At 38.3% G+C, this 25732-nt stretch overlaps 1 protein-coding gene across 4 annotated transcripts in view; it reads right to left on the bottom strand.

The window, feature by feature from the left end:
- The window catches only part of CDK6 (cyclin dependent kinase 6), a 256002-nt gene that overhangs the window by 160018 nt on the left and 70252 nt on the right, over positions 1–25732 (bottom strand). For all 4 annotated transcript variants that reach the window (XM_078442472.2, XM_078442471.2, XM_078442473.2 and 1 more), the window contains exon 3: positions 23548–23683. In XM_078442472.2, the coding sequence (XP_078298598.1) occupies positions 23548–23683 (136 nt within the window). The remainder of the gene's footprint in view (positions 1–23547; positions 23684–25732) is intronic.

Here is a 25732-nt window from a genome sequence, read left to right on the forward strand (position 1 = left end):
TCTGTGACAAAAAATATGGAAAAAACAACTACCAACAAGTGACAGTTTAGATTTGTGAGGAAACATCATAAAAGTAGTGATCACATAGGTAGTTCTGCTAACTTTTTATCAGATTCTTAATGTTAAAGAAGCAAGCTGTATCTTTGAAAACATGCTGTGTATTCCTTAATGGTTTAAAAGTAAATCTGTAGAAATAAAAGCATATTCTCCTTAACTCTGAATCTACTTTTAGAGGTGTTAAAACACGATACATGAAATGAACAGCCAATATCTACTAAAGAGCTTTTATTTTGGAATCCTATCACTGACACCATGGGGTTTAATAATAATAATATTAATAAAATTAAATGTATCTGTCTTCATTTTGTTTCTGAATTTACTTTATACACTTAGAGGCTTATAATAATTAAATTATGAAAATAAATTGCCTTAATGACCTGGAGGGCATAAAAATACTACATTTATGTAAATAGGACTTACTCATTAAATAGCACTCACAAAGATATATAAATTATATTTAATTCTACTATGGTGACTTAGATGAAAACAGTCTAATGGATTGTGCAAGAGTCACAAAAGTAGCTCCTGGCTTTTTACTTGTGTGAACTTGGGCAAGTCATTAATTAGCTGGTTATGCCAGCTACCTCCATCTGTAAAATGAGGACAGTGCTACTTCTCAACTATATGAGAATGTCACCGGCTCAGCTTTGAGAAGTTTCCCCCAGAATTTAACCTTTTTAAAAAGCCAAATCCAATTAAGATATAAATGTACAGGAAATATTAATTCTCCTTAAATTTGAGGGCTAGATAATGTCTTCCAGTGGCATTATTGAAGATGAACTATTCAACTGTTTGTGAAAACAGTCATGCTTACTGATTCACCAGGCTTGTGTCTACATGAGAGAGAAGGCTGAGGGTAAACAGGGGATAAGTTCTGGGGAAAAGAATGTAATGAGTCATTAGGACTGAAGTGAAATGAAATGCTATACCAAATCCTGTCAAAACTTTAGGACTTAAAATGAGAAACTACTTTTTCCCATGAGAACTCAGTAATTATAATCTTAATGAATGCTAGGAAAGATTTTCAAGTTCTTGGCTGACATGTAAGTGTAAGTGTCTTCAATGAAGTTGGCCATTTTATAAAATATAGCACTATTAATTCCAAAACCCAGAGAATTTTTATGGAATTACATATTATGGACACATGACTACCAAGTGGTTCATCATGATTGATGCTATGATTCTGAATACCATGGGAGTTAGTAATCATTCAGTGACTTCCCATGAAATTCAATCCAGTGTTGTTTTTTTTTTTTTTTTTTTGTGTCAAATTGGCTTGTCATTGTCCACTAAATTGGCATTTTCTCTGCTATCTTGTTTGCAATAATCTGGTATTCCTCTAGAGTCTGCACAATCTTCAGGTATGGGCTTTAATTAAAGCCTGACATTGTATGACAGATCCTCAAATCAGGCCAAAGAAACACCTTTGAGAAAACAATGCTATTTAAACATAAATGAATATAATTTAGTTTCTACATGTTTTCCCTTTTAACTGAAATAAAAATCTACTTTATAGTGAATAAATACACTTCTGAACACAAAAATGTGATATTTCTTAGCGTATTAAATGCTTCCATATTCACCTAAACTCAAACAGTAGTCAATTACTGATTATCCCCTAAAATCAGAGATCAACATGAATAATAGAAAAACACATATACTCTACCCATACAAGACAAGAAGAGATCCCATAGTTAGGGGCTGAACATATATTCACGTGGACTCACATTTACATATACTTTCCTTATCCTCTTTTGCAATCTAATATGTAAAAGATTATGAATACCTAAAGAGGCCAATTTCCCTAAATCTATGTATTATTTTGACATTAACATTAAAAAATACTCTTAAGTATTACTAGATATACTTAAAACTGGACAGGGAGACCATCTTTTAAAATTGGTATCTATAATGGGGCGCCTGGGTGGCTCAGTCGGTTAAGCGTCCGACTTCGTCTCAGGTCATGATCTCACAGTCTGTGAGTTCGAGCCCCACGTCGGGCTCTGTGCTGACAGCTCAGAGCCTGGAGCCTGTTTCAGATTCTGTGTCTCCCTCTCTCTCTGACCCTCCCCTGTTTGTACTCTGTCTCTCTCTGTCTCAAAAATAAATAAACGTTAAAAAAATAAAATAAAATTAAAAAAAAAAATTGGTATCTATTGCTCCAATAGGGCCAACTTAAAATGGGTACATCAAATTTACAGCCTGACATCATGGCAGAGGTTGACTGTGACTCTTTCTGAATAAAGTCACCTCTACCCCAGATTTTTGGTTCCTTCCTACTCCCTGCTGTCAACAGGGCAGGGGCTCCTTTGTTAACTGCTGAGATTGGCTAGGACTCCTGCTGTACTGAGTCAGCCTATGGAATGATAGGAACAGTTCACCTGGGAAGGAGAGACTGGAACTCTGCCTTGGCTTCATTGGAGATTTATACAAGTCCCTCACCTCTCTGGGCTTCTGTTTTTTAATCTATAAAATGAGGGTTTCAGACTAGATGATGCAATAGAATTACAACAGCTCTAACATTCATCATTGACCCTATTCCCAAGCTGTCCTTGGTGATCATGCCATCTCTTATTCCATATAAGAAGTGATGAAGTCCAGATAATATGACGCAGTGTTACTTCTACTCAATTATCCTACTGGTTGTTTCCAGCCCTCACTTAAGATTATGTTAAATGGTGCCAGAATTTTACTCAGTAATGTTAAGAACTCAGTGAAATTCAAAGTATGAGTATTCCCTCCAATATTCTGTCCTTGGTGCAAATCATATAGACAACCATTAATCTGTGCCTCCTACAGCCATCACTGCTGATCATTTTCAGAACACCCATCTGAACACCATGCCCCCAAGCAAAATGGTACCTTTTCAAAAGAGAAATGTTCCAAGTACACAAATACGAACTCAACATAGTTGGGAGTTATGGGTTCTCTGTTTTTCTCAACCACTTTTAAAGAGGAGTTCAGACAAACAAGTTTCAACAAACATAATTTTATATGGGATGACCATCTCATTCATCTATCCTTCCATATTGGAATCAGATTTGCACTAGACAAATTTACCCCAACGCAAAGTATGTGCTTACAAAGGTTAGTCAGGGCTCTATCTGGAAAACAGCAGATCAACCATTTCAATCTTTCAGAAATAAAGTAACAGTTCCCAGAAGCCTCTAATTTCTCTTAGACTTTCTTTTCTCATCTTGGATGGCCCTCCTCTAAAACCGATTCTCATTTCCCAAAGTTCTGGTCTGTGTTGTGAAAGCCGCCATAGCTCTTGATGAAGACGGCTTGACAAAAGTCAGTCAGCAAGATCGATCTCCTTGGAAATGGAAGCTGTCTGGAGCCCACCAATTTTAACGACTTCAGTTTGAAATGAAGAGGAGTTTATTGCCCTCTAGCCCCCTTCCCTGTGGCAGTAAATTACCAACGATTAAAGGGCCAGTTTCCCCTCACCCTCCTTGCCTCCACCACTCTTCTCTGCTCCCAGCAGAAGCATAAAAAAAGCTCCCCAAAGGACAAAACCTGCCACCAAGGCAGCAGTGCTGTGGTAATTTCCCAAGGCATTATGATTGATAATGATCAGCAGAGCGTGGGATAATAGCTCCCCTTAATTTACCGGTCCCTTTGAAGGGTTAAAATATGGCAGATGTTGATAGCTGACACTCCTTGCTAACAGGAAAGACACATTGCTGTGGGGCCCACTTCTAGGCTTTCCCTTCCCTGCAGCTGTCTGTGTACAGCTAATTGTATCCACTTGTTTAACCTCGGGGAACGTCTGGAGGGGACCCAGTGCCACAAGGGTACCTTTTTTTTTTTAACGGTCATTTCCTCTCTGGTGTAACTTGCATGACAGTATGTGACAAGCAGAAATTAATGGGGACACTGCTGTGCCAATTCCTCCTGAATTGCTGACACTGGCTACAGGCTGCCTGTTTGCCACCCAGCCAAGACCTCACATGAAACATGGCGAGGGGCCCACAGCTCTATTCACCAACAAGCCAGCTGGTCAGTGATGAGAGGAGCCGAAACAATGTAGGGCGCATAAACCAGGAAGAAAATGCTTTACAAACGGCTTCAAACCAAGGAGGTAGCATTTGCTGGGAGTTCATATGCTGGTTTATTTTCCTGAGTGACAAAGTACAAGACTGTAACGTGCAAAGTACTTTAGATATAAGAAGTATTCCTCGCCCAAGGCTTTCTCAGGTTTAGGGTAGGAACATCATTCGGGCAAAAAGAAGCCACATGAGATTCATCTCCAAGGAGGCTTTTCCAGCAGGCAGCTTCCAGGAAGGCCTAGGAGCCAACAGGGTATCTCTTGCCTCTAGCTAACTACCATGGTGCTGTCCGTTTTAAAAATTCTGTGCATGGGTATCTCTTTCACATGCATCTCTTTCTCACACATACAGGCACACACACAAAAGAATCTCGAGTTCAAGCCCATTATTTGCAACGTTTTACAAGATTGGGGAATCCGCCCCAACCTTGGCAAGATCCACTTTCTCCTCTCACTATAATCAGAAATCAAACTCTGTCGGTGGTCACTTAAAACGGTGGCGCTGTTATAGATTAGGCCCTGCTGATTTTGGCTCAGACAAACAAATAAAGGCTCATAAATTAAAAACCAAAACCAAAACCAAAAAAAGGCATAGTAGAAAAGTCACCTAACCGTGATCTTGTGTATAACTCAAAAGTCGAGTTTAGGAAGAAAGACAGAAAGTTGTAATAGGAAAATTACACAGGTACGTGTTTATAACAAACTTGGGAAGCCCTAAGGGCATTTCAAAAAGACACAACAAAGAGGCTCCTCAATTTTGTGTCTGGACAAGGCATAGAGTGAAATTTTGGTGCTCTGAAGTAGTGGATACTCTCATAAAAACAAGAATATATTCAACTCATTTTTTCTCCTATGTAAAAATTTAAAGTGTACTAGATGATGTAAAGATGTAGCTAGTTTTAATCACTGGGTTCTACTCCCCAAACCAATACTACACTTTATGTTAACTAACTTGAATTTAAACAAATAAATTTTTAAAAAAAGATATAGTTTGAGAAAATAAGGAACACTCACAGCAACCAGGGAATTCAGCAAATGAACAATGTGCAGGTTTTGGTCTAAGTTAGGCCTCTTGGTTTTTGCGGGGGGCCGGGGAAGGGGGAGAATGTAATTGCACAGTGTTACCAGGTTGACCCTGTGGAATAAAGTGGACATGTGTTTCCACTTCCGAGAGGACTTCTCAAAGCCAACATTAGAGCGATGGCCTCAGGATGGTCACTCTTTGGCCACAAAGAGTTAGTTAGGTATGGGGACAGGCATTCTATCTTTCCACCAACAAATGGAAACAACAAAATTCTCCAACTCACCCTGAAAAGAAGCACAAGACCAGAGAGAGAATGAAACAGTATGCATGCCCTCCCTCCACCAAATAACAGATGGGTGGTTATTTCTGCAAATATAATCTGTGAGAGATCTACTGAATTTATTAGGAAAGGCTTAACATGTTTCTAACTCTGAATTGGACTGTAGGCCTGGAAAAAACACAAAGAAAGAAATTATGGAAATAGAAATGCTAATTTCTTAAACACATTCCTGAAATATGTTATATAATATATTATATTAACACTACACTGAGTCTTTTTAAAATAGTCACTGCCAAGGGAAACCTGGGTGGCTCAGTTGATTGAGCGTCTTGACTCTTGATTTTGGCTCAGGTCATGATTCCAGGTCGTGGGATCAAGCCCCATGTTGAATTCCGTGCTGAGCCTACTTAAGAGTCACTTGCTCCCTCTCCCTTTGCCCCTCCCCCTTGCTCGTGCACATAGGCGTGGTCTCTAAAAAATTTTTTTTTTTTAATTAAAATAAAAAATAAAAATGGGGCACCTGGGTGGCTCAGTTGGTTAAGCGTCTGACTTCGGCTCAGGTCATGATCTCACAGTTCGTGGGTTTGAGCCCCGCGTCGGCCTCTGTACTGACAGCTCAGAGCCTGAAGCCTGCTTCAGATTCTGTGTCTCCCTCTCTGTGTCCCTCCCCTGCTCATGTTTTGTCTCTCAAAAATAAAAAAATAAACGTTAAAAAATAAAAAATAATAAAAGTAAATAAATAAAAAAATTAAAATAAAATTGTCACTTTCAGCATAGTCTTTAAGGATCCTTGCTTTCTGGGGGCGCCTGGGTGGCGCAGTCGGTTAAGCGTCCGACTTCAGCCAGGTCACGATCTCGCGGTCTGTGAGTTCGAGCCCCGCGTCAGGCTCTGGGCTGATGGCTCGGAGCCTGGAGCCTGTTTCCGATTCTGTGTCTCCCTCTCTCTCTGCCTCTCCCCCGTTCATGCTCTGTCTCTCTCTGTCCCAAAAATAAATAAAAAACGTTGAAAAAAAAAAAAAAAGGATCCTTGCTTTCTGATCACAAAGTAATATTTTAATGACAGTTCAAACATTCAAAATCCAAAGGATGCTGAGAACAAACTGTCTAAATACTAGGTCTGTATGGCCAAGACCAATGTGGAAACATCAATAGACAGGAATCCCATTCAACTTCAGACATTCCCTGTTATAGGACAACTGGGTGGTGCGAATTGGAATCTCTCAGAATTGATTCTGCAAATATTTCTGAAGACCCAAGCAGGCGAAATCCTGAGCCTGAGGTATGATGCCCACAGGTTTCTCGGCGGCTGTGCAACCTCCCACCAAAGGCTCTGCCAAGAGGGGTGCTATGGGGGTGCTTTTTACCTCGTTTCTCATTAACTAAAATATTATTTGCATTTATGAATTTAGCTCCAACTTACATTTCTGAGCTCCCAAGTTTTTCCAGATATAAATATCTAACTCAACAATGCCAGAAGGAGTAAAAGAATTCTACATGTGTAATTTCACCACAGAGATACATTTTAGAAATGCATATTTTTCAGTTAAATAGGAGATACCTGTACTTATTAAAATAGCCTTTCTCAGCTCAACTGCCACACCGTAGCGGTCACAAAGCTGCACAATTTATTAAAGGCTGTCTGACTGCACACAGGTTTGATTTGTGAGTTAGGGAACTACGAATCGTACTTAAAAGGCAATCCAGGGGCGCCTGGGTGGCGCAGTCGGTTAAGCGTCCGACTTCAGCCAGGTCACAATCTAGCGGTCCGTGAGTTCGAGCCCCGCGTCAGGCTCTGGGCTGACGGCTCGGAGCCTGGAGCCTGTTTCCGATTCTGTGTCTCCCTCTCTCTCTGACCCTCCCCCGTTCATGCTCTGTCTCTCTCTGTCCCAAAAATAAATTAAAAACGTTGAAAAAAAAAATTAAAAAAAAAAAAAAAAAAAAAAAAAGGCAATCCAGCAAGCAGCTGGATATAACATTTCCAGGCTTCCCAGTCCTTCTGGATGCTTCCTTAGGCCTCTTATCAGAACAAGAAGAATAGAGATCTCTGTTATGGCTTTCCTGTGGCAAGTAAAAGACAAGGCGATGATTTTCCAGTCCATTTCCCCTGGCAACATGCTCATCAATCACCAGAGGCTAGGACTTTGTTATTTTGGCTGCAGGAAAGAAAGCTCAGTGGTTTCTGTCCGGGTGAAATGAGACTCTCTCCTATGTGATGCCTTACGTTATTATCTAGGGTGTGTTGCCTCCCATCTTAAGAGTATTTGGTTTAATGGCCTAGGGCTCACAGGGCTAAGTTGGAACACAGCAAATGTCACCTATTGTACAGATGATTCGGTCTGCAATAAAAGCTATTCTGAAGAGCTTGTTTGGTAATGCCAGTTTTCTCAATCCAACAAGGGGACTACCAAAGCTGCAGGTATTATCTTTCTGTAAACGATATATCCTTAATGATTTTTCATTTACTATCTCCCACTGTGGTCTATTTTCATCTTCCTATGTTCAAAAGGAGCACAGTAGGAAGGGACGACAGACTTTCAAGGAAAGCCCACCTCCCAAAAAAAGTTTAGAAAATACTAAAGAGACATCCAAATTCCATCTGGTGTCACCTTTCTCCCTTTTCCCCCTCCTTTAACTTTGAAGAAATATAGGCTGTCTTGAGTAGATAGAGGAGTTATTTGTTATTTTAAGGGCAATTACATGTTGCAAAGACAACTGTTAGCACTGAGTCCCACATTAAGTATCTTACTTCAGGAAAAACTGCAAAGACATCAGATAGCCCTACATTAAACTAATTTTGCAAATAGGTTAATATCTTACCTGTTCGTGGTAATCTCCCTGTATAGGCAATCCAGAGTTTGAAAGAAGTGTTCTTTTTTTTTTTTTTCTTTTTTTAGCAGGTAGAGAATAACACAAATGTCTGAAAAAACCTTTGCTTCACTATATAATGTAATTGTTATGAGCACATTTTAACAAGACTAACAGTTGATTTTAAGTAAAAAATAGTGAAAACATTTAATGTGCATTAAAGAAACACACACCTATGCCTTCCACTGTAGCAAATATGGCCTGTAAGTTTATTCTATAGGGTTTACTACTCACCAGTAATTACTACCATTTATAATCAAGTAAAATTCCTCCATAGCCCAATTACACTACTTAATGGTAAAATGACAATAAGATTAAAGGAGATAATAACAATGGTGTCAGTAAGTCTTACATTTACCATTTTATCAGTATCAGCATCAATAAGCATGTACTAAATTTTTTTATGTCTACACTGATTATTTTATGAAATCTGTCTTGTGTTGCTTAACAGCAAAGGAAACGATACTATGTCGTTAATACTTATGTTGGGATATAAAGAAAAGATTCAGATGTAAGAACTTTCAACGTCTCTGTCATAGAGTGTATTCCCCATAAAAATGAATGTTAAAACATGCTTTTGTCAGATTATAAGAATATTAGAGGTTAAATCATATGAAATTTCTATTTCTGTAGGGCAAAAGCAGTCGACTGCTCACTTCAGACCATAAATGCAAACAACCTGTAATATCTCAACAGAGATACACACTATTAGTATTTTAGATTTCCTTCTAGTTGTCTATACGTGTACTTGACATGGATTTCAAAATTAAGATCATATTATATAAACAGTTTGGAGCTTGTCTCGTTTTAGGCAATTATTCTTAAAAATCTGATTTTTTTACATAAATAATTCTGTTAGATAGATGTTCATAATTTATTTAATCATAGTACATTCTGATTTTACTGTGTATTTCTCTCTGATTATCTGTAAGGCTGAGTATTTCCCCTACCTATCATTCAGCCATCCTGTGTATATGTATTTCTTGTGTGTGTGTGTGTGTGTGTGTATGTGTGTGTGTGTGTGTGTGTGTGTGTCTATTTCTTTGTGACTTCTGTTCATATCTTACCCATATCTAAATTGGGTAATTTTCTTATTGGATTATAAAAGCTTTTTATATGTTAAGGACACCAAACCTATGTCATATTTTTGTAAATACTTAATTTGCCTTTTAATTTAATGTATTTATTTAAATTTAAAACTTTTATAGTCTAATCTATGAATTGTTTCCTTTGTGATAATGTCCACAGTGTTTTGCTTAGAAAACTCTACTCCTGGATCTGGTATTTGCTTATGTATTATTCTATTCATTAAAAAATTAATAGCGACTCCCTATACACACATGCCTTTTGAAACTATAAAGTGTTTAGACTTTATACAAAACCATAAAAGAGGGCACTTGCTTGGTATCTGAAGCTGAAAGTGCTGTCTTCAGCCTCCTAACCAGCACTAAATGTTACTAAATCAGGCCTGTTTCTAGCAAAATTTACAAGCAAACTCAGCTGTCTCTTTTCTAAGGAAAATTTCCTGCTGTACAAAGGGTTACCTCTGAACAGTATCTCCATTATTTCACCCATGACTCCATTCCTAATTTTCTGTTTTCTGGCAGCTGCTCTCTGACTTACAAATAATGCGTGTCTTTGTTTAGAGTTCCTTAAAAAAACTGTATATTCTAAATGTGGAAGAAAGCTCAATTTATTTTACTTTGAAACCTGAGAAATCAATAACATGAACCATATGTTAATTATGGAACTTAGTGATAAATAAAGTAAGAAGGTCCTGAGAAACCGTGGTGGTGAAAGTGACGGTAGAATTGAAACAGAAAAGGAAAGAAGTCCTTTCTCTCGGTGTGTGATGCTTTCATAAATCTCTCTGCTTGGGACGATACCAAAATGCAACTCTTTTCTTAATTCACTCTAATGTAATTTATATTTCACTTTCTTCCCAGTTCTTAAGTGTTTTCAATCAAGGCCTTACAGCAATGATGAGATGCATATCAAGGGCCATTAGTACAGTAGCCACATTTAGAACAGATGATATTAAAGATAAAACTTAACCAGTATTTTTGTCCTTCTATGTCATTTATTGGCATTCATATAGTTTTTCACTGAAGACATGAATCAACCAATCTTTAATATCTGGATGAAGTGTTAAAGAACTTAGGTTTACAAGATAAACTGCCATGATTGGGGTAATACTCATAATGGGAGAACAAGAGCATTTCAGATATTTATATTCAACATAATCACATGCTTTTTAAAGAGCTACCATTGGGGGTTTATCGAGGGTTATAAATTTCTCCTTTTTCCTGGGGACCTATTCAATTAATTTTTCTCTTGTTACTACCAACTTATTTCTTCCTCTTCTTGTTCCCCATCTTGCTGACAGGAATATATTTTCATAGGAGGGGGCAGAGGGAGGCAAGGCCCTTGCCTACAGCCTTTACACCAAATCAGTCTGCACAAACACTTCAGGTCTTCAGCTATGGGTGGTGTGAATTCCTCAGTTCCAGATTTGAACATTAAAAAGTGACATATAAGTGAAATTAAAATGGCAACAAGGAGCACTTCAAGTGTTCGTTTCATACAAACCGTATCCAAAGAATATCTTAAACTGGGGATAACTATTTCCAGATCAATCAATATCTGATTGCTCAATGAAGACTGAATTAACCTTTAATGTCGCAGTTCCCAAACTTAAATCATAATGCAATTTCCTATGCTCTGTGGTCCCCAATTTCCTGCTTTGTTGTTTTAGCTTTCCAATCTAAAAGTGGTATGACTATACTAGAATAGAATGATAAATATTTCTTTGGTTTTGTCCAAGAAAGGAAAAATGAACAAGTATGGTTAGGGACAGCAGAGAGCAGTGGTAAATATAAAAAACAAAGCTAGTAGCTTATATTTGTTAAAAGCTTAGAGTGACAGTTGGGAGAAATTCTGAGCGCTCATTGCTTCTAATACATGGGCTTCCAAGATAGTACGTGAACACTGTGCTTCTGGCACTGGTGTCAGTGTTAAAAAGTTATCATCCACCTAACTTTCACATGGCTTTGGTTCCTTGTCTATAAAACAGAGTTTGGAATTCTGTACCAGGGACACTTGCAAGTCCAGTAATCGTTCACTAATTTAAGACCACAGAGAACTGTGAAAACATAAGTGAAATGAAACAAAAAGCATCTTTCAAGGTCAAATCATGATGTGTCATTAACATTTTTTTTAAAGAGTTAAGATTTCAGGCTGGCTTAAGAACTTCTAGTTAGAATTCTCATATATTCCTAATTGTCTTCTCTTTAATGAATATTAGTGAGTTAGCATTTGTCAATAGGACATCTTAAGGAATAAAACCTCGGTTTTGAAACAGGTGTTGTGGGGGTGTTTGGGTGGCTCAGGTGGTTAAGAGTCCAACTTCGGCTCAGGTCATGATCTCATGGTTTGTGAGTTTGAGTCCTGCGTCGGGCTCTGCACTGACAACATGGAGCCTGCTTGGGATTCCCTCTCTCTCTCTCTCTCTCTCTGCCCCTCCCCTACTTGTTCTCTCTCTCAAAATAAATAAATAAACTTAAAAAAAAATAAAACTAGTGTTGTGTGTATGGGTGACTTTAGTTAAAATGCCACACCTGACTTCACCTGGACTTAGATCTGAACCTTCTGGTGGCTGGGGTTACCCATGCACATCAAGCAAATACTCCAGAGGTTTGAGTCATCTCAGAATGTCCTCCATTCCCCATTCCAGTACTGACCTATGTCACACTGTAGGAGTGTATTTTTTAAACTGTATAGTTGTCCCTAAACATCACCAGAGGGTACTTGTTAGAAACTCTCTCCCGAGATTAGGTTGGGGAATTGGTTAGGGCAGGACTATTGTTTTATTTATTTATTTTTAACGTTTTATGTATTTTTGAGACAGGGAGAGACAGAGCATGAACAGGGGAGGGTCAGAGAGAGGGAGACACAGAATCTGAATCAGGATCCAGGCTCTGAGCTGTCAGCACAGAGCCCGATGCGGGGCTCAACCCACGGACCGCGAGATCATGACCTGAGCCAAAGTCAGCCGCTTAACCGACTGAGCCACCCAGGCGCCCCAGGACTATTGTTTTAAATGAGCACCCTGGGACAGTGGTTCTGTAGGTGATTCATGACCACACTTGGAGACATGGAGCATCATGCTTACCTAATGCCATTAACCCTTTATTAGATGGAACTTATATTTTTCAAAATTTGTTGGGTTTAGTGTATTTTTCAGGCATCTAAATTAGGCTTACCATTGTATGGTACTAGCCAGAGTTTTTAGATAGTAGATTTATACTTGATTATTTCTAATATTCAAGGAATTATCTTTCACTTCCTAAGATTTTAAGTGTCACAGGATCCAGATGCTTGGCATTAGGCCCTGATTTAGATAGATAAGTCCAAATTCAGGTCAAACTCTCCTTATTTGATATTCCATTGAAGTAAATATTTTTGGAGAATTTTGTTCTTTCAGAATGATGGTGAGGAAGAGAAAGAGCAGAATGACAGAATCACAACAATATTTCATACACTGGAGATATTTGATTCTTATGACTGCCCCTCTATATGGGGCTTTCAAGTTTTCATGACAGAAGTGTTTGTGAAAGCACTTATTCATTCAACAAATATTTACTAGAGCCAAAATGAGTTTTTTAACTGCAGTGAGAGGACTGATTAGTCCTTTCCACCTTATTTAGGAATGAGAAATAAAATACCACCTTAGATAACTCATGGATTCCTTTTATACAGGCCTTTCACTAATTTAAAATAAAGCAATTGTAAATTGTTAGCAAATGCTCTAGAAGAATGGTACTTTCTTTTTTTAATTAAAAAATTTTTTTTGAACATTTATTCATTTTTTGAGAGACAGAAAGATACACAGTGCGAGCAGGGGAAAGACAAGAGAGACAGGAGACACAGAATCCGAAGCAGGCTCCAGGCTCTGAGCTATCAGCACAGAGCATGACATGGGGCTCAAACTCATGAACTGCGAGATCATGACCTGAGTTGAAGTCAGACGCTTAACCGACTGGGTCACCCCGGGCGCCCCAAAGAATGGTACTTTCTTAACTTCCAAACTCCATAATGCATATGAGTATCTGAGATTTCTGGATAAGAATGATACAAATCCAAATGAATAAGAATAGGAGAGTATTTTTAATTAGATTTTTAAAAGTAACTTAACTCTTCAAAGTTGCTACTTTTCCAGTGGGGATGGGGAAGAACTTTTGCACACAGTGCTGAGGATATCTTTATGGAAAGCTTATCTTCAAATTAAAAAAATGCGTAACTATTGAATTATCTTTTAGATATATATCCCTGGGAGACGAGAATAGGGTCAAGGATTCATAGCATCAATCATTGTCTTCATTTGACTTCGTTTCCCAGCTTTCACATAAAACATATTTAACAGAATCCAACATTGAAAGAGGATAATATCTGGAATTTTGTTAAGTCAGTACTATATGAACAGAGAAAATGCTTTATAGTTCTAGTGGAGATCAGTTATTGGTTTTAGACTATGTGTAAACCAAACCGATAAAGCAAATCCTTAGTTACAATATGGATAATCCCAATGTTGCTCCCCACCATAAATAGCTGAACGTGAAAGCAAAAGTGGATGTGTGGAGATAGGACATATCACATCAGCTTATTTTTCTATACATGTGTGTATGCATATTTACTTATAAAATCTATCCTCGAGGAAGTACAATTTACGCACTTATACAGCAGGAATACTGATTCCTACATTTCAGAATTAGAGGGTTGATAAGGTAAACACCGGAGTATAGTTACCAACTTGTGTTTACTGGGTATCCCTTATATTCTAGACAGTAGAATACTGTACTAGTACTGGCTGGTACTGGGGATAAGTACAATAAACCAGAGTCCTGACTTCAAAGCTTTTACCTTCTAGTTGAGAAAGATAAACACCCATAAAAAAATGAATGACATAATTTCAGTTAAGTGTTATGAAGGAGATAAAATAGGACAGTGTGGGAGGGAGAGGCATGGAACATTCCAAACAGCATGAACAGTCAGTACATACACTGAGCTGGAAGGATGGGGGAAGAACAGAAAGAAAGCAGGTGTGGCTAAAGAACAGTGAACCGGGAGTAGGGTGGAGGCAGATTGGAATTTGGCAGGTGTAGGAAGAAAGAGCCCTAGATTATGTAGGACTTTTATTCTACAGGTCATAGGAAACCACTGGACAAAAGTTTTCAGTAGGGGAGTAACACTTTGATTCATGTTCTAGTAAAGTCCCTCTGGTTCTTATACAGAAGATGATCTATATAGTAGGCAGGATTAGAAGACAGCGTGTTGAGTTAGGAAGCTGGTGTGATGGGTTTGACTAGAGCTTTAGCAATAAAGATACTGAAAACTAGTTGGACCAGGGATATCTTTTGAGGATAAAGCCAAAAGTACGTGGATGAAGATTAGATTGGATTAAATGAAGATTGTGAAGGAAAGCAAGAAGTCAAGAATAATGCCTAGGTTTGGGGTTCAAATAATGAGGCAGATGGGGAAGGCTTCAATTGGGAAGAGAATTCTTGGGCAATCTTTTGGTGATGAGATATCAAATGGCTGACTGACTATAATGTATTTAGGGCTCGAGGGAGAGGTCAGGCTACAGGATATAGGATATCTGAAGTCTGGGCTGAGTGACATCACCTAACCAGAAAGTATAGACAGTGAAGAAAAGAGGGCTGAGGGAGAAGCCTTGAATGTTCCAACATTTAGAGGAAGAGAGCCAGAAAAAAGACTATAACCAGGGAGCTTAGGCACATACTAAATTTAGATGAGGAATATCCCTCTTCTATGCAGAGCATCACTTTGCTATGTGTCACCATGGTGATACAGACTGGGTATACACTGCCTGCAACTTTTTAATGGGCTCTATAAACAGATTCAATGCCTAAGGTGAAGAAGCATTTTCTAAAGACATTCCAACTTACCTGTTATTAGTTTGATCAAAGTGTCACATGCTTACTTTAGTGAGTCAGTATTATTTATTTTACTGAGTCAGTCTTACAGTACCTTTATAAAGACACTAGCTTTTTTTTTTAACCCCTATTTCCTGTTAGGCAAAAAAATCCAAACCACTAAATAATTCTGTTATAGTCTGTTATTACATAGTTTTAGATAATCATGTATTTGCATAATTCTGTCCTTTTTCTTCTGATATTTTCAGCTACTACAGGGCTTGGGAAATTGCCTAAGCATTTGGTCCTGGGAGAGTCCTCAAAATCTAGATTATCTAAATATGTTCTCTCTGAAGAAGTATTGAAAGTTACCGCACACTTACAGCTCTTACACTCCACATTTCCCCCTAAATTTGGGCAAAACTCAGTGTTGACTCACTTCCTTCTGATGATCTCTCATACTGGAGCCAATGGCCGACTGTGGTGCCACTCTGCTACTCCACTTGGACTGGCTGCTTAACTCTTTCTGAGAGCAATAGTGCTGCTGTTCCTCTTAAGAATATCCCAAATTCTGTGTGTGTGTGTGTGTGTGTGTGTGTGTGTGTGTGTGTGTGTGTAGGGGGAGCACATACATATGTAAGGGTGTGGTTTGTGTGGAGAAAACATTTCTTTTGAGTCAAAAGACTATATTCAAAGCTGACTTTCTACAGGAAAAAACCCCCAAAACTATAATCTAGGTTATATTTCTGATGAAAGTCCAGATGCCTGTTGTTTAAAAAAAAAAAAAAAAGAAAAGAATGCCTCCACGTACCATGGTTAATATATTATGAATGATGTACTTTTTATAAGGCATAATAAGGGTCTAGAATGTGCTTACATTGATTAGATGAAACATGGTAATAGCCAGTCCTGTAAAATACTACATCAGTGTGGAAGGATAGTGGAACTAAAATGAAAGACTCCTAGGGCTCAGACTGGAAAGAGCCCAAAGCCAGGGACAGAAGAGGGGGTGGGGGCAGAGCTATGCAGAACCCAGGAAAGCTAAGTGTGTGGGGAGTCAGGGTGTGGGTGACAGTGGGAGTGGTGGGGACAGTAGGTGGTGGGGGGATAGGGGCAGAGGGAAAGAGTATAGGGAACATAAGATATTGAGTACTAAGAAGAAAATTAACTGTCTGGGAAACAGCACTGGAGAGCCATGAGCCCTGAGTAATCCAACTGTACTACAGGAGTGAACTATTTAAAGTTAAATTGCTGTAAATTGAGGCCCATCCTAGAGTAAAAATCAACACCAGCATGACCGGCCTTTGAGGTCCTTTGCAGAAGAACTAGTCTTACGATGACATTCTGCTTTGCTTATTAAAATTAATTTTATTAAACAGTCCTCTCAGGCATCTTTCACATATGCATTTTCTTTTAAAATTATTTCATGTTAGTACAAAAAGCAGCATTAAACACTAGGACAGATGTGTGTGTGTGCATGTGTGTTTTAAAAAACATGGTCTATTCAATTAGTCCAGCCATGATATTAGATGGAGAAAAAAATGTCCTTCCAGGATCCTTATCGTTATTGTGGAGTATGTGTTCTTTGAATTTCTTGCCTTGTTTTTGGGATCACCTTATTATGCAACATCTGCTCTGAATTTCAAATGTGATAAACAGAGTATGAGTGTCGGTGGCAGATGGCTAATGACCAGCAGCGACAGGGCATTCAAGCCTGCCTTGTTTTCTGAGAAGCGATATTTTCATGTTAATTTGCTCTGTGTCCTGCAAAGATGAGACAAATCACCTGCTCATAATTCAGGCAAAGTGGAGACCACCAGGAGCTGAGAGGGGTGATGGCTTGATTCCTTTAGGGGTGAGAGGAGAGAAGGGTCTGGGAGACTTTCCTCATCTGCAGTTGGAGGGGGACCCATCAGTCACTTTGCATTATGTCAGATGGAGAAAGATGAATTGGCCCTGGGCATCCCGTACTGACACCAGAGCCACTGTTTACTGCAAGCAGATATTATTCATGAAAACAGAGATTTCCCAGAGGCACAAAACAGGTGCTATTAAGAGTGCGTGTCAGTCTCTGAAGTCTGGGTTTTGTAAAATAAACCTAATAGTATATTTTATCTCCTAGTGAAAAGATTACAACCAACAGAAATCTGTAAGAAACATTCAATTGAAGATAAAATGAAATCTAATTCAAAGAGAAAATGACCCACACAGACACATAAACCTTGAGCTTTTTGGCCTTCTCAAGCCCTATAGAATTCATTTATCATAGAAATACATAAATAAAATGTAATTTTTTACTCCAAGATTGAGTCATACAAAGGGGCCATATGGTCTTCAGCTAAAAGAACCCCATTTTATTTTGGAGAGGCAACTGATCTTTTCTGACTAATCTTTCAGTGCCTCGAATTTATAATTGTGAAATTATATTGCCAATTTCATCAGATATGTTACATGCACAGAATGTCCAAACAATGATACTAAGTTCTTAAAGAGTTTATAAGATGTTGAGAGCCAGGTCATACACTAGCAAATATATTGTACTATTATAGTTAAGCCTATGTACCAAGTTCAGTAAAAGAGGGCATTCCATTTTGTGTGTGTGTGTGTGTGTGTGTGTGTGTGTGTGTGTGTGTGTGGTTTTTGTTTTGTTTTTTGTTTTTTGAGAGAGAGAGAGTGCTCATGAGCTGGGGAGAGAGACAAAGGGAAAGAGAAAGAGAATCTTAAGGAGGCTCCATGCTCAGCACAGAGCCCAATGTGGAGCTCAGTCCCAAGACCCTAGGATCATGACCTGAGCTGAAACCAAGAGTTGGGTACTCAACTTACTGAGCCACCCAGGCGCCCTAAGGGCATTCCATTTTAAAGGCTTCATAAAGCAGATTTTACTTGGAACAAGAGAGGGATTTTATTTACAGCTTCTTTCTGATCCCCTCTCAGAGTGGCAGATAAAGGCATGAAAAGAGGGGAAAAAAAAATCTGGAAGCCCTTTTTTCTCATAAAGCCCTCATAAATGAAAAGTGCTATATAAGCACAGAAACTCTAAATGTATCATGAACCCCCCCCCCCCAAAAAAAAAGGACAATCAATAAGGTATCAATTATTGACTGGTAAATTTAAGCAGCAAGCCCAAGAAGACAATACCAAGTCTCATATAAAAATAAAGATGGCACTAAATTCCTCCATAATAAAGTAAATCAAAAGATAACATTCTCAAGTAGAAAAAGATAAACAAAATACGGCAATGGTTAAGTCTATGAAGCAAAATGTGATTATTTGTTGATTTCTGGGCGCAGCAGTCAGCAGGCTCCTCTATACAAATGTCATTATCAACATGAATGGATGTACCTTAGAAAATCAAGAAGAGACGATAAAGACGTCAAGATGAAGTATGCATAGGATGTATGTATGCATTTATTTATTTTTTTTAGAATAAGATACACCTTAAAATGTTGGAAAAGGGGCGCCTGGGTGGCTCAGTCGGTTGGGCGTCCGACTTCAGCTCAGGTCACGATCTCACGGTCTGTGGGTTCAAGCCCTGCGTCGGGCTCTGGGCTGATGGCTCAGAGCCTGGAGCCTGCTTCCAATTCTGTGTCTCCCCCTCTCTCTGCCCCTCCCCCATTCATGCTGTCTCTGTCTCAAAAGTAAACATTAAAAAAAAATTTTTTTTTTAATAAAAAATAAAAAATAAATAAATAAAATGTTGGAAAGAACCACTAATGATTTTATTTTATTCTCATGAGCCTCTCAATGGCAATTTTCAGTTCAGGCCTGTACCCTTCACCTACTTTGCCAAAGTCTCACATGACCACCGCACAATAATTGCAGGCTTATCCCAGTGAGTTCACCCAACCACCAACCTTCACAAATACTTAGGACTTCAGGGATGCTTTTCTGGTTTTTATATTTTTTAATAACAAATGGTATTTAAATGCACTTGAAAAATTATCGGGATGCCTGGGTGGCTCCATCGGTTAAGCATCTGACTCCTGATTTCGGCTCAGGTCATGATCTCACAGTTTGTGAGTTTGAACCCCATGTTGGGCTCTGTGCTGACGGCGCACAGAGCCTGCTTGGGATTCTGTCTCCTTCTCTCTTCTCTGCTCCTCCCCCACCTTGTGGGCTCTCTCTCTCTCGAAATAAATAATAAAACATAAAAAAGAAAAATTAGGTGATCTAATTAAAGCAGGTCAAATAAGCCCATCATAGGTTCTTTTCTAACAAACATGTTGATAAAAATAGTACTGAACAAAAAGATTTTACCTCTATAATATCTAGTCAAAGACCATGGAGCATTCCAGTTTTAACCAAGTACTGTTTACCTCCTGCAATTTATGTCCTTAGCAGGCACTAGAATATCCTGAACTTGTGAATAACAGGTAAACAGTGCCACAGAAAACACAGTGGGGTAGTTGAGGAAAGTTCCCTTAGCCTAAACGATCTTATGTGAGGTCTTTTCTTGATTTTCTGTTTTATATCTATTTCACGTTAAGATTTTATGCATATTTATAGTTTACAATCTGGCATGTTCTGACACTTGCAAGCCAATGTCAATACTGGTATCTATGATTTTGAAGAAGATTCTAGAAAATATTTTGGTTTCGTAATACACAGAATCAGCTATATATTGTGTTCATTCACAAGTGTGTGTGTGTGTGTGTGTGTGTGTGTGTGTGTGTTTACTTGAAAACATTCCCTAAACTATTGAAATAACCACAGAAAATGGGTATCACATGCTTCTGGGTGCACTTTATCTCTTCTCTTATAGTATAAGGTCCTTGAGAGTAGCTTCATGACTAATTCACTTCTGTGTTCCCCAAATGCTAGCACAAAACTGTCCATAAATATTCAATAAATATTTGTAGCAGCATATTCAGAAAAACTCTTATTACAACAAACATTCCACATAAGAATGCAACTGTGTTCCCAATAGATTTTTCAGAACAATAATATTCTCTTGATCTAGTTATCTAGTTATTGAGACTTCCTATAAATAAGCCTAGAAAATAATGAAATATTTCTATTCTCTGGCTGTGCCCTTCCAAAATTCATTTAACCAGAACCCCAACTCAGAACCTCTTACTCAGCAGATGTTTACCCTGCACACCAACTCTTAAAAAGAAGTCGATCACAAAAACAAAAGTACACATCTTTACTAAAAATAATTTTATATCATTTGTATATTTGGCCTAAAATTATACAATTGATAGTTTTATAATGCTTCTAAGTGATTACTTGTGTTTTAAATAATGGCCTTAAAAGATCACTCACACTCAAATTATTAAAAAAAACATTCTAATAATTGATAAGGAAGAAAAGCAGATTAGCATAGCATAGTTCAGAAAATTTTCAAAAGCTAAAGATGAAGGCAAAAAGTCTTTTGACTAGCCTTTAAGTTAGCAAAAATGTTCAATTAACCATTGACATACACATTAACTGACTGAAATATTTCATAATTTACTATGAAAGCATGGATAGATCATTAACCACAAAACAGTTCAATTTGTCAAAACCTTCTGGTAACAAGCATTATTTCCCTCTCCTCTTCCTGCCTCCCATCTTCCCCCATCAACCTTGGCTCAAATACTCCCCAAACTCCTTTCCTCTCCTCTCCTCTCCTCACTTTGGTGGCCACCTTTCTGCCTGTTCCTCATCTTATCCTACCTGCCCCTGCACCCCACCCTTAAGAATTCCCTCGGGGGCGCCCTCCAGGTCAGTGGGTTAAGCATCTGACTGCAGCTCAGGTCATGATCTCACAGTTCATGAGTTCGAGCCCCAGCACTTGCTGCTGTCAGCACAGAGCCCACTTCAGATTCTCTGTCCTCCTCTCTCTCTGCCCCTCCCCCACTTGCTCTCTCTCAAAAATAAATAAACATTAAAAAAATAATAATAATTCCCCCTAACCCACTTTGTTTCTACTCCTACCTGGTCAAACCATAGTTTAGCGCATCAGTCTGGTTTATCAACCACTTTAACTACATGATACTTTAGCAAACAATTCCACTTAGTACCCTCTAATGACAGGAGGATTTAATGTGAAGCTCAAATCACCTATGCAGGTGGTAATGTATGATATAATATATACATATATGGTTATCTTGTTTTGCTGCTTAAAAAAATTGACTCCCTTGGGGTGCCTGGGTGGCTCAGTCGGTTAGGTGTCCGACTTCGGCTCAGGTCATGATCTCACGGTTTGTGAGTTCAGACCCCGCATCGGGCTCTGTGCTGACAGCTCAGAGCCTGGAGCCTGCTTTGGATTCTGTGTGTGTCTCTCTCTCTGCCCCTCCCCTGCTCATGCTCTGTCTCTCTCTATCTTTCAATAATGAATAAACGACAAAAATTAAAAAAAAAAAAAAAAAATTGACTCCCCCTTCAAACTAATTTTGAACTTAGAACTAACTGCATCAGAAGAAGCTGATGGTTATTTTGACAGTATAAGTTTAAGCTGTTGGAAGTCACTTAAAAATAATTTTGAAATAATCACATCTAAAGAAAGGTTGTCAATGTGTCTTATTTATTGAGTACCTATGTGTATAAATCATTGTGTAGGGACTGTCAGGATACAAAGATGAATGAATAGGTAAAACATGGATACAAATACAATTAAGAGTAGAAAATATAACAAAGAAGAGGAGATGTGTAGAACTAGTGCTGTTTGACAAATAAGGTTATATCCACCTGTGAAAGTTGGTCAAACGCTATCTGGGGTGAGCCAGATACTTAAGCAGATGGTTATTGATGGGGAGTAAAGAAATGGCACTGAGCAGGAGGACCACACAGGTAGGAAATGATGAACCACACTAAGAGTCTATTTTGGCAGAACATATCGTCCATGAAAAGGGGCTACGCCCTGCATGCTAAACATGGGGTTTTAGACAAACTTACAAAGGAGAGAACTGAAGCCACAAAACTGGAATAGAAGTCCAGAGGAAAGAGGGGTGCATGTATGGAGGAGAAGAGGACCAAGAACAGATAAGTAGGGACACCTGCATTTAAAGGGCCTTTAAGTCCTTGAAACTGCTCAGGAAGAAATGAGAGCACTACTGAGCATTATATTCTTTTATGAAAGGCAGATGGGAACATAAACTGTTTATCAATCTAAAACCAAAGAAATAAATCATTCAATATGTCAAAGTTCTAAATGTGTCAGTATCTGACAACACCAACTGGCTATTACTGAAACACAAGAGAAACTATTTCCAGCTATTCCCTACTATCTAAAACAATGCTGAATTCCAGAATTCATTTCTCAACAATGAATGATTAGGTAAAGAGTCTGTTTAGTGAAGTCACCTAATTCACATAAACAGAAGGGTCTTTCATGAAGACCTGCACACGATGTGCATAGATCTAAAAGATCTACTGGAAAGTTCCATTAGGCAGAACAGAAGTATGACCAACAAAACTTTCTAAGTAGGTTTTTCCATTAGACTTAAAGGAAGAGAGAACGTCTGGTCAATACAGCACATGTAGCCTGCTGACCTGTAAGGAGTCTTAAATCATTCCTAAATCCCAAGGGTTTAGGACAGTACTTGGCACTTAGGCTTCCTATAAACGTTTTATAAGGGAGAAAGAAAAATGGAGAAAGGAGGGCCTAAAAGCCAGTATTTCAGATTTACATAGTATAAGTTACATCCTGGAGTCAGTATACAATTATAATATGCAATGTGCTCATGTGTGAAGTTTCAAATTACATTCCTCAGAGTCTGTGAATCATCAGAAAAAGACTGAGCTACATTTACAACACTATACCTTCTAAGGTTATGACCAGATAATGTCTATTTAAATATTTTTCAATAATTTTAATATGTATGAAAACTAAAACAGTTTTTTCACAGAACCCTAAAAATAATGAATTAGAATATATCTATTATATGAACATCTTGGTTGATATATTTAACTATATATTGATTTCCAAAAGCTCTAATTCTGGCAATTTTTTTTTAACGTTTATTTATTTTTGAGATAGAGAGAGACAGAGCATGAACAGGGGAGGGGCAGAGAGAGAGGGAGACATAGAATCTGAAACAGGCTCCAGGCTCTGAGCTGTCAGCACAGAGCCCGACGTGGGGCTCGAACTCACAGACCGTGAGATCATGACCTGAGCCGAAGTCGGACGCTTAACCGACCAAGCCACCCAGGCGCCCCTGGTATTTTTTTAAAGTAAGCTTAACGCTCAATGTGGGCTTTGAACTCACTACTCCAAGATCAAGAGTCATATTCTCTACTGACTGAGCCAGTTGGGTGCCCTCCTGGCAATTTTCACATGGAAGGAATATGACTGCTTAATAGGCTATAATAGTGTGACTATTTAATCAAACAGACAGATGATTCTTGGTACCTTTATGGTTTCAGTGGGCACTCCAGGCTCCGGGACTTTATCCAAATAAGTGGTCAGGTCTTGATCAACATGTTCAAACACTAATGTTAGTTTGGTTTCTCTGTCTGTTCGTGACACTGTGCATACATCAAACAACCTAAAAGAAAAAAGAAAGATATTAAGTAGGTAGCAATAAGCAAAGAAGTAACATATTCTGCAACTCAATCGCACAACAGGTTTAAAAAAAAGGCGGGGTGGGGGGGCAGCGTTTATCATTCCTTCAAATAATATGTAAGGATGCCTAATGGGATCTGATACTTTAATTGCAATATGAAATTTAGGAGAGAAACACTTCATTAAGTGATGACAAAATCCACAGCGGCAAAGAGAAAACAACATGACTAGAGCATAGGAATGTCTGCCTGGAGAGTTTCCTTAGTTAAGACCTTACGTAGTACTTGCCAATAGAGATAGTTTAAAAAACTGCAGCCTAGGAAAAATATGGTTCTTCTTAGCTCACAGTTCAAGAATTATTAAAGAGACAGATTAAGTATTCTTTGGAGATGTTCACTCTGCGATTAAGATTTTCCTGGAATTTAAGGTGTTACAATCATGCCTGTGAAAATAAGGATGATGAAATATGGTTTATTTCTAAGACAGCCTTCTCATCCTGGGGAATCAAATCATTTCCCTGGAAAGGGCATAAATCCTTGGTTTAAAAATTTCAGGGGCGCCTGGGTGGCGCAGTCGGTTAAGCGTCCGACTTCAGCCAGGTCACGATCTCACGGTCCGTGAGTTCGAGCCCCGAGTCAGGCTCTGGGCTGATGGCTCGGAGCCTGGAGCCTGTTTCCGATTCTGTGTCTCCCTCTCTCTCTGCCCCTCCCCCGTTCATGCTCTGTCTCTCTCTGTCCCAAAAATAAATAAAAAACGTTGAAAAAAAATTAAAAAAAAAAATTTTCAAATATCACACTAATCAAAACTGAAATTTTAACTTTTTTTTTTTTTTTTTGGAGAGAGGAGGTATTTTAAACAGCATTAGTAAACTACATCATCATTAAATGATACAGGTGAACAAACATTATAATTAAGTCTGGATGGGCAAATCTGGTATCTTCCATAAAATTCTACAACTAATTTAAAATTTAAGTTTTAAAAGCAAAGCCTTTGGTAGTCAAAAGCATTTTTAAGCCCAGGGACAAATTTTTCTTTACTTTCAACCACACATAATACACTATCCGACACATGAGATGCTCACCACATGCTTGAATAATTAAACAAACCACCTGTAAACAAGCTGTAAATTTGACAAGAATGTAATATAAATACTAAGAAAAGGCTAACAAAATGCTATACATAGTCTTCTCACTTTTAAAGACGGAATAAACACGCCCTTCAAAGAAACTAACTATAAATGTGCATGGTATAACCCATTACTAAAATGCCGGGTTGACTCTCAATTATCTACTTTGCATCCTACCTCTTGAATTTTTAATGCATGCCACCCTACTGCATTTCTGGGCTGAACAGGTCCTTCACAATATTTGGTACTTTTCTGTGAATCTAAACTAAACTTTAAAATAAACTAAAGAACACTATAATGAAGTTAAATCTGGTGGGATGAACACAACCATCACCAACCACACTTATTTCACAGCCAGATCTGCACTACTTTTTAATTATACGCAATCTGGGATGAGTTCTACGACTCCACTAAAATCAGTTAAGATCAACTGAATTTCTTCTCACATTTATCTACTTTTAAGTATTCTGATTTCTAAGTTTTAATCACCTACTGCTACACGTGATTTTTTTGTTTTCTTGAAATTCTAAAGTCTTCTTAAAGTCACTGATGTGACTTACTCTAAAAAATTATTCTGATAAAGTAAAAACTCCTAATAAATTTATTAAAGATAAGGCCATTAATCATATGAGTGTCATACTATGACCAATATACTTGCTATCATGCATGAATCCGACACCTGGGAAGTTTATCAAAACAACCCTTTCCGTTTGGTAATGTGAGGCAACTACCATTTATTCATAGGTTCCTTTGAACCATCTTCTCTCCATTAATCCCACATACTTTTCCAGCTTTACTTTTTCCTTCCTTTTGAAGAAGAAAAAGAAGCTTCTTTCTATATGTTTTCCTTTTTTTTTCTTTTAAAAAAATGCTTACTTATTTATTTTGAGAGAGAGAGAGAGAGAG

Source organism: Panthera onca, chromosome A2 (genome assembly GCF_046562875.1).
Source record: "Panthera onca isolate mPanOnc1 chromosome A2, mPanOnc1 haplotype 2, whole genome shotgun sequence".
NCBI classification, from domain to species: domain Eukaryota; kingdom Metazoa; phylum Chordata; class Mammalia; order Carnivora; family Felidae; genus Panthera; species Panthera onca.